Below are 12,239 nucleotides of genomic sequence, written 5' to 3' on the forward strand. Positions count from 1 at the left end.
TGTGTAATTCCCCATTGTAGTTATGAGTAGGGATTTGGAGCATAAAACCTACTGGTCCGCGCTCCAGCTCCAGGCTCCACTCCAAAGCCCTGGTTATGAGCAAATCTGGCAGCTTTACTAGAACGGGTCTGTCACTAGAAGTTCCAATAAAGAATTCTTGTGATAACTAGGGGATACCAGCCATTTAGACCTCATAATGTAGGAATTACTCCAGGTTCAGTGGTGCATCAGCTGACCAACATGGAGTCTATTATTCCTCTTTCATATCTCTTCCTCTCCCATGTAGCCTTTCTAGTCTCTTCATCCCTCACTCTCATCTTCTTAGTCCCACAAGCCTCTCGTGTTCAGAATGGTGGTATTTCTTATACAGTGAGACTCATATATACTCACATCTTCGTTGTGCATAATCCATGCCTGTACTGTTTTGCCCAGCTATTGGTTTCCTGTATCTTTAATACGTACAGTTGTAATGTGTTGTTAGTTTACACTAAAAGAGCACGTACAGTTCCTTCTTCTGCAAGGAATGATATGGACTGGTCCATGCCTCCTCCCTCCGTGCCAATGTACCGTTCGCTCTTGGTGCAAATTTCTGCAAGTTCCACCTAAGGAAACATTGGAAGTAAAGCTTGAGTCAAGATAAAGGATGCAGCACATACATTGCCTACATTGACAGACTGCAGAGGACAGTGAGATACCTCTGAGATCACCCTTCCCCACACATTCCTTACCAATAGACTAAGCTTTGGATGCCATGCAAGTCTGACCTATTCTCACTGTAAGATGGTATCACCATATAGTCTTTCTCCCTTTGCTCTAAACCATACCAGGATCTCCCTGACTCCACTATAACCCCCACCCATTTCCGCACCTGTGTCTGAAATTGTGCTTCAATACTGACGGAGTACAAAGAATGCTCCCTGGTAACTTATGTAGTCCAGATCATTCACCTTACTGCTTGTAATGTGTCGGTTTCATAACTAGAAGTTACCGATTGAAGCTGAACTCGAGATTTATGAGTTTCCCCAGTTACGGACCTGATCCTCCAGTGCTCACATAGGCAAAACTCCAAATAATATCGATGGGACTTTAGCCTTAGTAAAGAATGCATGATCAGGTCCCTACAATAAATCATCTAGAGTCTGGCTCTGCCATTACAATGAGACTGCCTTATTTGGCAAGTAGCACCACCGCCCATCTCAGAGGCACAGTTCCTTCTGGGCGCTGCCCTATGCGCAGGGCACGTGGCAATGCCACAATCTAGCCCTTAGAGATGTATGATAATCTCATTTTACAAACCAAAAACGAACAAATGGTTAAAGGGCCAAATTCTGCCCTTGGATGTGTGTGTGGCTCCCACTGAAGTCAATGGGAGCACTGTGTGTGCATCCAATCCCAGATATCGGCCCTGTGGATTTTGGTCAGCTCTGCATAGTAGTTCCATGACTGTTCAGGAGCCTGTTAATGTCTTCAGCTGTTACATTCTTAAAGTAAGTAAATAAATGAATATGGGACTCAGGCCTTCCCAGTGCCAGTCTGTCAGTGGCTCCTCTCCATTCCCTAGGGAACATGCGTTCCACTCTCTGACATGACACCCTAATCTAGAATTTCTATAACCGGTAAACACCAGAGTGTTTGTGTGAGGCTTCATCAATGTCTTAGCGTGTTTTGACACCTGCAGATGAAATGGTACTTTAGAAGGGGAGAGTATTCATGTTCTCACTGCTGTAAAAGACACTTCACAGCAAAGACATTAAAGCCAGCTCCCGAGGAGCCTTGGGGAATGCTCTAAGAACATTTTATAACAACGGGGAAAGCATGCGTGGCCGTGCGCTATCACATGCCCATACCAGCTCATTCCATCAAGCACAGGGTAGTCGGCATCATACGCACAACAGGGAAGAAAGGAAAAGAAAAAAGATTGTAGCAAAGACGCAGCATGATCTTCAAACCAGGAGCAAAGTCAGATTCAGAGCCCCCCAGCAGGGACCTGAAACAAGATAACCCCCAGGGTAGGGACATTAACCAGCTGTACCACACAACTGTAAAAGGTAGCAGATAAAGGCAGTAAATCACCACACGTTGAGGGAGGTATGTGTGCCTGCCTGCTCATTCACTCAATTTACATAAAGCCACTGGAAACAGACAAAGCTGTAAAGTGTGTGCTCAGAGCTATGCAATCAGACTGAGTGGCTTGCAAATGCACTAAAGGTTGATTTACTTGGCCCACAGTGCTACTTATGTAGAACGCTCAATAAACTTCAGGTTGATAAGGAACTGTCAAAAAACCATTACCAAACTGAGCAGATAGGAGCCCTTTGAGGCAAACATCAAGGAGAGTTCAGATTGTCCTCAGAGCACCATATTGGTGCCACAGTGTAAACAGACCCACTTACACCAATCTAAAGACAAAGGGGTCTGCTTTCCCATGGATCCACAGGATCTCATAGGGGTAATTGATCACTAATGGGAATCAGACAGCTAAATCCCCTGCACAGCAAATAGAAAATGGCCAGGCCACAAGCAAAGTTTTAACTGTTGTCCCTTCATACATTTGAAAGATGAACAACAAATAGGGATTGTGCCTCCTTTGCTTCTTGATGAAGTATATAAAAAAAAAGGCCACACAAACAGAAGTGTTCCTTGTTGCTTAATTATTTTTTTTAACCTTAAATGTATCAGGAATGTCAAGCCTTAACCAAAGTCCATGTTCTGCCACTCCCCACCAAAAATAAGAAATAATTTGTGAATGAAACCTTATCATGTAACAGTCCACCCAACATTAACAATGCCCCTTTTCCTCTTAAAATAACCAATGAAGTATTTGCATAGTAAAAAAGACACACCGGCATACGCATGCACGCACGTGCACACACAATGCAGCTTGTAGGTGCTCACTCTTCTCTGCAGCTGGAACAGTGTATATTCTCAAACATCCAGGTGCTCCCCATCACCAGGGTGGGCCACACCACTATACTGCTCCCTCCCTCCTCCACTCCCAAGGCAGTGATACCTTGGGAGTATCACTTGTTTTTGCAGCTACTTGTAAGGAATACTGGACTGGGGTCCAAGCAATGCAGTGGAAATCTCTCCACAGTTTAGATGCATACAACCATCCTATTTGAAAATCTGATGTATGTGTAAAATCTGCATGTGCCCTGAAATATCCAGGTTCGGATTTGCGCACACATGTTTCTAATAATGTAGCCTAAAATGCAGCTCTTGAGGTGCTCGTGCTGTATATTTTGCTCTCAGGCATGGAAGCCAGACAAATGATTGTGTTTCATTTGCAGATTTTGGGAGGAAGCATAGCAAAACTCAGACTAGGCAATTTTCCCTTTGCTTTGTCTGGATACAAGTCATATCGCCCTCTGCACAGATCCTCTACCAGTCAACTTTGTGAGCCTAAGGTTGTTTACACTTTAAAAAGGGGGGGGAGGGGAAGCTTACAGCTGTGGAATGTTAACAATTAGCACACTGCCACCCCGTCCCTTCATGCGTTCTAGTGATCCACGCCTGGCTAAGCATTGGTTCTTGCTTTGCCCCAGCCTGCCAGCTGTCCAGCTGCGTGTGCTGGGCATACAGCACTGCTGGAGCCTTGAGCAACTTTTTTCTTTTCTTTTTTAAACTCAGCAAGGAATGGCAGGACCACCAAGTAGGACCTGGCAGCGGTTGAAGAACCCTCTCCAAAAGACAGCCCAAGGCATCCCTGAAAGACTTGGTTTCTAATTTAAACCAGCTCATGCCTACACAGACTGGCCTTCTACTAGTAGTAGCAGAGGGATGGGACCGGAACGGGTGAAGTTGTCATTTGTGCAAAAAAGCAGTTTTTATTCACTACTGAAGCAACCAGCCAAACATTTGCTTTTTGGTAAAACAAAATTCAGGGAAATGTGACTGTAATCCTGGAAGCTGAAGCAGAGATATGGAGACGCCGAGAGCCATGGCGTGCAGAGATTTTATATTTAGAAAAGAAGGATGGTCTTGTGACTAAAACAGTGAACTTAGAGCCCAGGTCTCAAGTCTCCATCTCCAGCTCTATACATCTCTACCCCGATATAATGCGACCCAATATAACACAAATTTGGATATAATGTGGTAAAGCAATGCTCCGAGGGGGGGCTGCACACTCTGGCGGATCAAAGCAAGTTCGATATAACATGGTTTCACCTATAACACGGTAAGCTTTTTTGGCTCCTGAGGACAGCGTTATAGCGGGGTAGAGGTGTATTTGACTTCTTGTCTGATCCAGAGCGAGAACTCTACCTCACGTGTCAGACTGCATTTTTGCAAATTTGCACAATGCTTTGAGATCCTCAGATGGGAGATGCTATAGAAATGGAAATTATTATTATTAAAAACGGGCAAGCTGGGGAAAATTAGGATCTTGGAGATAAGAAGGCTTCTAAAAACAACAGTTCTTCAGGGGGAAAAAAAGCCAGATGTGTGACTCACAGAAAATCTTCTTGCCCATGCATGAGGTCACAGTGCCATTTAGGTTTAGCCAGCCACTCCTGGCACCCTAGGCAGAAGCTGAGGGCCTAGGCAGCCACCTAGTTTGCCTATAGCTTGAGCAGCCACTGGCCCTTCCACTTCTCTCCCATGGGTTCATCACTTCTCAGTCAAACCACAATACATGAATGGTTCCCACACATTCAAGACCCACAACTGTTAGCACAGTTACCATTCCCCATCCCCCATATCTAATAATAAATGGCATTTTTGTCGTACACTACATCTTCAAAGAACTTTACAAACATTAACTAATCAATTCTCACAGCACCCCTGTAAGGCAAGAATTATTCCCAATTTATAGACAAGGAAACTGAGGCAAAGATGTTTGTGACTTGTCACATAAATCAGTCCCAGAAGAGGAACTAGAACTTTAACATTTGTGATTCCCTCCCACCGCTGTGCTCCTTCTTCTCAGCAATGCTGTCTCAACTAACTGTTTCTGGAGCAGGTTTAAAGCTTTTCAGACATGATGGTAATATATGTAACACAAAAAGACATAGAAAAATACTAACATCAATGCACAAAAGGACCAGGAAAACTGCTTTAAAATCCCAGAAGCAAAAATGGCTTCATGTACCATGGGAATGTGAACTTTCCCTGCCTAATTCTTTTGGAATCCACACATTCTCAAAACCCTCTGATTTCTCCAGTACTGGCCAAAAAAGGGAAGAATTCTAGCCACACTACCCCACTCAGATGTGGTGAGTGTGGTAATGTGGCTAGAATGTGAAATAATATTGCTAACACAACACATGAGTCCTAAGAGGGACACAGAACCCCATTTGCAGGCTACCTGGTGTAGAAAATTAGCAACGTGGGCCATTTAACTGAGCAGTAAAAATGACCAAACAACTTCAAAAAATAGTTTTCTGGATCTGAGCCTTCCAAAAAAAAAAAACAGGAGAAAAATGTTCCTGAGCCCTGTGAGTAGCTAAGTACTTATCAGTTAGTAAAGACCTGGGTCAGAATTCATTTTCCCTAGATGACCCTAGAGGTAATTTCACTGTATCTTCTACCACTTTTATTTCACATGACCTCAAATGACCTACATCAGCTATATGATAATTTGCATAGGTTCATGATAACTCACCCACAAGCACAGCTCAAAATAATCAAGTGACCTATTACACTCCAGAATTCACTGGGCAGAATACACAGCACGATGCAAAGCTGTGCTGTATCTTGGCTGTTTAATTATCAAATGGCTATTACGCTAATCATTTAGGGTCAAATCCTGCAGTCCTTACTCAGGTGACAGCTGGGGAGTCAGAAGCCCTGGCTGGACCGTGGAAGGGGAATATAGGTGCAACTGCCCTGAACTATAATATTGTGAACAGTGGATCTGCCACCACTCAGCTCCATTGGCCAAAACTTCCATGCATGTACTATAGCCCTCTAGTACTACAGTTGTAGAAGTGACTGCAGTAATGCCCCATAACATGGGACACATATTTGGAGGATTGGCGCTTAAGTTTGTTTTCATTTTGTCCGTGGTTATCCCTTTCGTCTTTAGGTACCTTCATGTCATCTGATCCTGACCCTAGAGCAGGCCTCCTTGGATTCCTTTCTTCCTCTTATTCCTCCCCACATCTCCTCGCCTACCTGCCACCACCTCTCCTCCTCCTGCCCCCAGAGACTGAGCCTGTCATTCTCAGGAAACGACTAAACTCCACCACCAATCTGGTAAGCAGGTGCCTCAAATATCTTAGCTTTCCAACTCCTGCCTCAAAGACAAATGCAATCAGGACATTAGTATCTCTTGGCCAGTTCACATGGCAGATTGGCTGTGCTTGACTTGGGGGATGTTTAGCATCAAGGAGTTATACAAGATACTATGTTTAGCATTTTTTTTTTTTTGTTTATGCAATGAAAAGAAAATATAACTACATTTAGTCAGAATGTGCCTAATTAAAACAGAGCAAAGCAACATTATCAGGAACAGAATCACAGCACACAAAATTCATTCTGTTACCTAATGTTGCACAGGAGAAATCCTTTTATTTAGAAACATGCAAGAAGTAATAAACTTTTTAAGCAAGCTGCTGTTTCTCAAGCACTTTAAAACAAAAAGTTTTTTTCAGATACCAGTAGTTGGCAAATTGGGGGAAAAGCGAAAGTGGGGCACACACATCTACCCATCTCTTAGAATATTCTGTTTCTTCCTCCCTCCTCATTCTAAATTCTGATCAGTATTTATCCATCACCAGGAGGCAATGCTTACTCATTTGTAGGGCGGATAACTTGTTCACATGTGCAGACCAGGACTAGCCTTTGATCTGAAGGAGAGTTTCAAAAAATACCTCTGTTTTTTGTTTGAAACAGTTTAAAGTTCTTCCTGATAAGAAGTAAGTCAAATCTTGGGTTACAAAGAAAGAAATTTCTACCACTTAAAAACTGTTTCATCTTTAAGCCACAGTATTTCCTATCCAATATAGACAGCACAAAGAAGTCTACCCTAAGAAATCATATTAATGGAGACACCGTTTAGTCTAACAAAGTTGTGGTGGGAGGAAGGTGAGATAGTTGAAGTATTTGCTGCTGTTTTTAGGTGGAAAGATTTTTTGAAATTACTCAAAACAAGGGCTGGTCAATTTTCCACCTAAACTGTTTTTATGGAAAATGGGGTTTTGACTAAATGAAATTTTTTCTCTACAAGTGTCTGCTTTCCACAGAAAGTCTCAAATTTTTGTTGAAAAACTGAACACCCAAAAAGTTTTTGGTTTTCAGCTAAAAATCTTTGGTTTTCATTTTTGTTCAGTGAAAAGTTGAAATTTTCCACAGAGGTGGGAGGGGGGAGCTCTTGTCTCACAATCTCCAATCATAGAATCATAGATTAGGGTTGGAAGAGACCATCCTCAGGAGGTCATCTAGTCCAACCCCCTGCTCAGAGCAGGACCAACTAAATCATCCCAGCCAGGGCTTTATCAAGACAGGCTTTAAAAACCTCTAAGGATGGAGATTCCACCACCTCCCTAGGTAACCCAGTGCGGCCCTACCCTCCTACTGAAATAGTTCTTCCTAATATCCAATTTAGACCTCCCCCACTGCAACTTGACACAATTGCTCCTTTTTCTATCATCTTCCACCACTGAGAACAGCCGAGCTCAGGCCTCTTTAGAACCCCCGCCCCCCTTTCAGTTGAAGGCTGCTACCAAATCCCCCCTCACTCTTCGCTTCTGCAGACTAAATAAGCCCAGTTCCTTCAGCCTCTCCTCGTAAGTCACGTGCCCCAGCCCCCTAATCATTTTCGTTGCCCTCCGCTGGACTCTCCAATTTGTCCACATCCTTTCTGTACTGGGGGGGGGGGAGCCAAAACCGGATGCAATACTTCAGATGTGGCCTCACCAGTGCTGAACAGATGGTAATAATCACTTCCCTCAATCTGCTGGCAATGCTCCTACTAATACAGCCCAATATGACTGTTAAGGTCATCTTCCCAGCCTGCCACTCTGACTACATCACCCCTACTCTTTCACTGCAGCAAACACAGACACAACCCAACTCTGTATGTTTTGTTTCCTCTTTGTTTTTCATACACTCACCTTTTTAAGATATGACATTTTGTTACACCGTTTCCTACTAGAGCCTATTTCATTGGGAGTTTACTAATCACTAATTTAGTTTCTTTAATCTCCGTTCGGTCCCTGTGGTGATAATGACAATAGACAATGAATTATAATGGAAACAGAAGATGATTCTATGATTTATATGACTTTTCCCCACAAATATACAGACAACTGCTAAGGAAGTGTGCGAGTCAGAAGTCCAGATAAGGAAGACTGAAGTGTAATAGTCCACCTGCTCAAACAGAGCTTAAGGGCCAACTACTCTGATTTTCATCCTGTGTATGGGTTGGGACAGGGTGTAAATTGGGACAGAAAGTGGCCCTTTGCATCGAAATATTTTGAATCAAAACTGTCAGTTTCAATATATTACATACCAGTGACCAATCCCTTTCAATTTCACATAAACCTTTAAAGAATTAAACTCATGTAAGCTTAAACCCCTTAAAAGAGTAGGATAATTAGTGAGTGGGAGACAGGAAAATATTTGTTAGTAAAACAAATTTAGTGTTGCTTGGTTTTGTTTTGGAAAAGCACACAGTTCATTACCCCAAAACTTGATATATACAAATCTAGAACGACTACAAACAAAATTAATTGACTTTATCTATACAATGATGGTATACATTTACATTCACTTGAGTTATTTTATGTAAGACATCTTGAGCAAGATTAGTACATCAGGTTTTGCAAATAAAAGAATGCAGGAAAAGTGACACTGTAACATTTAAGCTCTATAACAAAAATTCAGTTTCCTTTCTGCTTGAAAGGTAATTACTTGTGAGGGAAACCCCTATTATCAACAGCCGTGTAACAGTGTGTTACAGCCTTTAAACATTTTCACTGTCAGTGCTCTAAGAGCTATTTTCATCATATAACTTCTGGGAAATGAAGGTATCTATGTGTATGAATGATCAAAAAATCATAGAATCAGAAGATGCAAAAATCCTATTAGTCCACCTAGTCCAGGGGTCGGCAATGTTCGGCACGCAGCTCGCCAGGGTAAGCACCCTGGCGGGCCGGGCCAATTTTATTTACTTGCTGACGCGGCAGGTTCGGCCGATCGCGGCCCCCACTGGCCGCGGTTCGCCATCCCGGGCCAATGGGGGCGGCGAGAAGCGGCGCGGGCGAGCGATGTGCTGGCCGTGGCTTCTTGCTGCCCCCACTGGTCCGGGACGGCGAACCGCGGCCAGTGGGGGCCGCGATCGGCCGAACCTGCCGCATCAGCAGGTAAATAAAACTGGCCCGGCCCGCCAGGGTGCTTACCCTGGCGAGCCGCGTGTCGAACATTGCCGACCCCTGACCTAGTCTATCCCTCAGCCAATGCAGGAATGTTTCCTAATTTATATTTACCAATGTCTTGTCCAGTTTCATTTTATATGTCACAAGCAGCACTTGCTTGCACGATAAAGTGTGGAAGATTTAGCGCCTGAGGAAAAACCCATTGCAGATTTTTCATTTCTTCAATGGGGTTTGGATCAGGTCTTCAGCTCATAGTACTGAAAACTATAAAGCTACAGATATAGATGACTATTTCATATGTATAACAGCATATAAAAGCAGCATGACATGATCATTATTCTACATCACTAAAGACATAGTTTAAGCCAACATAAATGTTCATAGTCTTTCAATGTCAGACATTGAGTATATGATCCAATAGCATCTGGGGAGAAAAGGCCTGATGTTAAAATATATTTTGTGTATAAAATAACCTAATACTTAGAGACTAATGAAGGTTACCATCAGCTTACAGTCTGCATGCTAAATTCCAATTACCTGAATTTCACATATGTTTTGCAAGGTAATGATACTTATTTTCATCAGAAGCAAGAAAATATTTGTCAGATATTATCTGGATGTCGTCATAACCACAGTAATGTTAACTTGACGTCGTCTGTCCTTTAACATACTTAAATGGTGGATTTCCAGTCTGGTTCATGAGAGATTATAGCCTTTGATTACCACACAAGCTGCTCCAAGAGCTCTGCTTCCACTTGATTTGAATAAACACAGTCAAACCTAACAACTTGTTAATAGCTCTGGAATTTTTTTTTTCTATGGTGGGAAGGAGGCCTGGAATCTTTGATAGTGCTTTATAACAACATCTTAAAATATAAAGTCTACATGTGTATTTATAGATAAGCAACTTTGTTTTCTAGCACCAAGCTCAGTCACCTTAATTTGACAGATACTTTTAAAATAGAAAGGAAATGGAAAAACTCCCTGTAGTAATATGTTATAAAATAATCTAAATTTAACCATTGACATATCATTCTATTACTTCAAGTCACTTTATAGACATTCATCCTCACAAAAACTCCGGTAAGGTAGCTGACTGTTACCCTATTTTACAGGTAGGGAAATTGAGGCCAGAGGGAAGGTGGCTAAAGGAACAATTCTGAGACCCTTCCTCAATGCACAGGGGTTTCAGAATCAGTGTGGGATCTTCAAAAGACATTGGTGTTGGCTTAATTCTTCTCCCATTGAAGGCAATGGAAGTTCTACCCAGGGCCGGCTCTAGGATTTTTGCCGCCCAAAGCAAAAACAATTTTGGCCGCCCCCCCCTTCTTTAATTACCCCACCCCCGGCCCCGCCTCAACTCCGCCCCTTCCCCAAATCCCCAGCCCTGCCTCCTCCCCCAGGCTCTCAAGCCTAGGAGGGAGGGAGGGGGAGAAGCAGAGCCCGCACTGCGGCCACTCGGAGTCTCCTCCTCTCTCCCTCCCTCCCTCCCTCCCAGGTTTGAGAGTCTGGGAGGGAGGGGGAAACTCCGCGGCATTCTGGCGCCGGCCATGCCGCCCCTAAAAACGTGCCGCCCCAAGCACCAGCTTGTTTTGCTGGTGCCTAGAGCCGGCCCTGGTTCTACCATTGACTTCAGTGGGAGCAGAAAAGGCTAATGCTGAATGCTTTTGAAAATTCCACCGCTAAATTCTGAGGGTGAAAATCATCCGGGTGCGAATGGTCAGCACAAAGCCCCCAACATGCTAAAGCCCAGCTTGAGCGGTGGCACTGGGGACCTACGGTTGTATACGTACACTGCAGAAACGTTTGGATTTTGTTTATACTGGTTTGTGTACTAGTTCTGTAGGCAACGTATTTATTTTTATTTTTGTGTAGTCTAAAGCCTCCGAAGTTTTTGCACTCCATTAAATATGATGTGATGACTGTGCAGGAGAAGACGGAGATCCTCGGAGCGCATATTCCCAGAAACCTTCACCTAGCTGTTCTATTTCTCTAGATGTGATTGGCTCTGTAAACTTGGGATATTGTTTGTTTCCTTGTTTCTCTGTCTAATTTGAACTCCTGCTGGGCTGTTTGAGACCAAAGAGTCAAAGCTATTCTATCACTTTATGAATCCTGAGGCCTGCACAGCGGGGAATTTTGCACATGCTCAGCCTGTGTCCTTTTCTCTTTAAAAAAAAAAACACCAAAACCATTAGACTATTATGTCATGTACAGTACACAGTGTAAACCAACCACAAAACTTAATTTGGTTTCTTTATCCTTCATTTCATATTTCTGTTTCCTCTTTATTAAGGGCACTGGCATGAAACAGAACTTTTGCTTTTTAAGCATTTATCCACTCCTGCTACTTACCACGTAAGACTTTCTGTGAAATTACAATTAATCACTGTGAAAATTATCCTAAGGTGTCATACCCCAAAATTCTAATTGGTCTGCATATCTGAAATAAATCCTTAACAAATGCTAGCAGTGCCAGCTCAAAAACCCAGTGTTTTCTCTTCTGAAAGAAATTACGATCCTGTTCCAAAACCCATCAAAGTCAATGGAAAGAGTCCCACGGGTTTCAGCATGTTTTGGATCAGGCCCTGTGTTGTGCAGAGGCTTATTCTGTATAACTTAGCTGAGAAAATGACAGAAAACATTGCTTTTCTGTCTAAAGTTTCCAGAATTAGTTCACAAAGATCCTGATCCTACAGCCCTTACTCAAACAGGATGAAATTGACCTTGTTCAGAAGACTACCACAAGGCCTATGAACCACTTAAATCCCAGGTAAACACTAGACTTAAGCTTGTTTAGGCCTTGCGGTGACTTTCTGTACAGGGGTGTGGTTTATCCCACATGTAAGTCCTGCTGAAGTCATATTGATGGATCAGAATGGATTCAGACCAGCGGTTGGTACTTTCTCTTCTATGTACAAA

General features: G+C 43.0%; 1 protein-coding gene across 1 annotated transcript in view; it reads right to left on the minus strand.

The window, feature by feature from the left end:
* The window catches only part of GALK2 (galactokinase 2), a 69,333-nt gene that overhangs the window by 28,234 nt on the left and 28,860 nt on the right, over positions 1-12,239 (minus strand). The window contains exon 6 of the mRNA XM_054041547.1: positions 504-602. Within this exon, the coding sequence (XP_053897522.1) occupies positions 504-602 (99 nt within the window). The remainder of the gene's footprint in view (positions 1-503; positions 603-12,239) is intronic.

Source organism: Malaclemys terrapin, chromosome 10, assembly GCF_027887155.1.
Source record: "Malaclemys terrapin pileata isolate rMalTer1 chromosome 10, rMalTer1.hap1, whole genome shotgun sequence".
Classification (NCBI taxonomy): domain Eukaryota; kingdom Metazoa; phylum Chordata; order Testudines; family Emydidae; genus Malaclemys; species Malaclemys terrapin.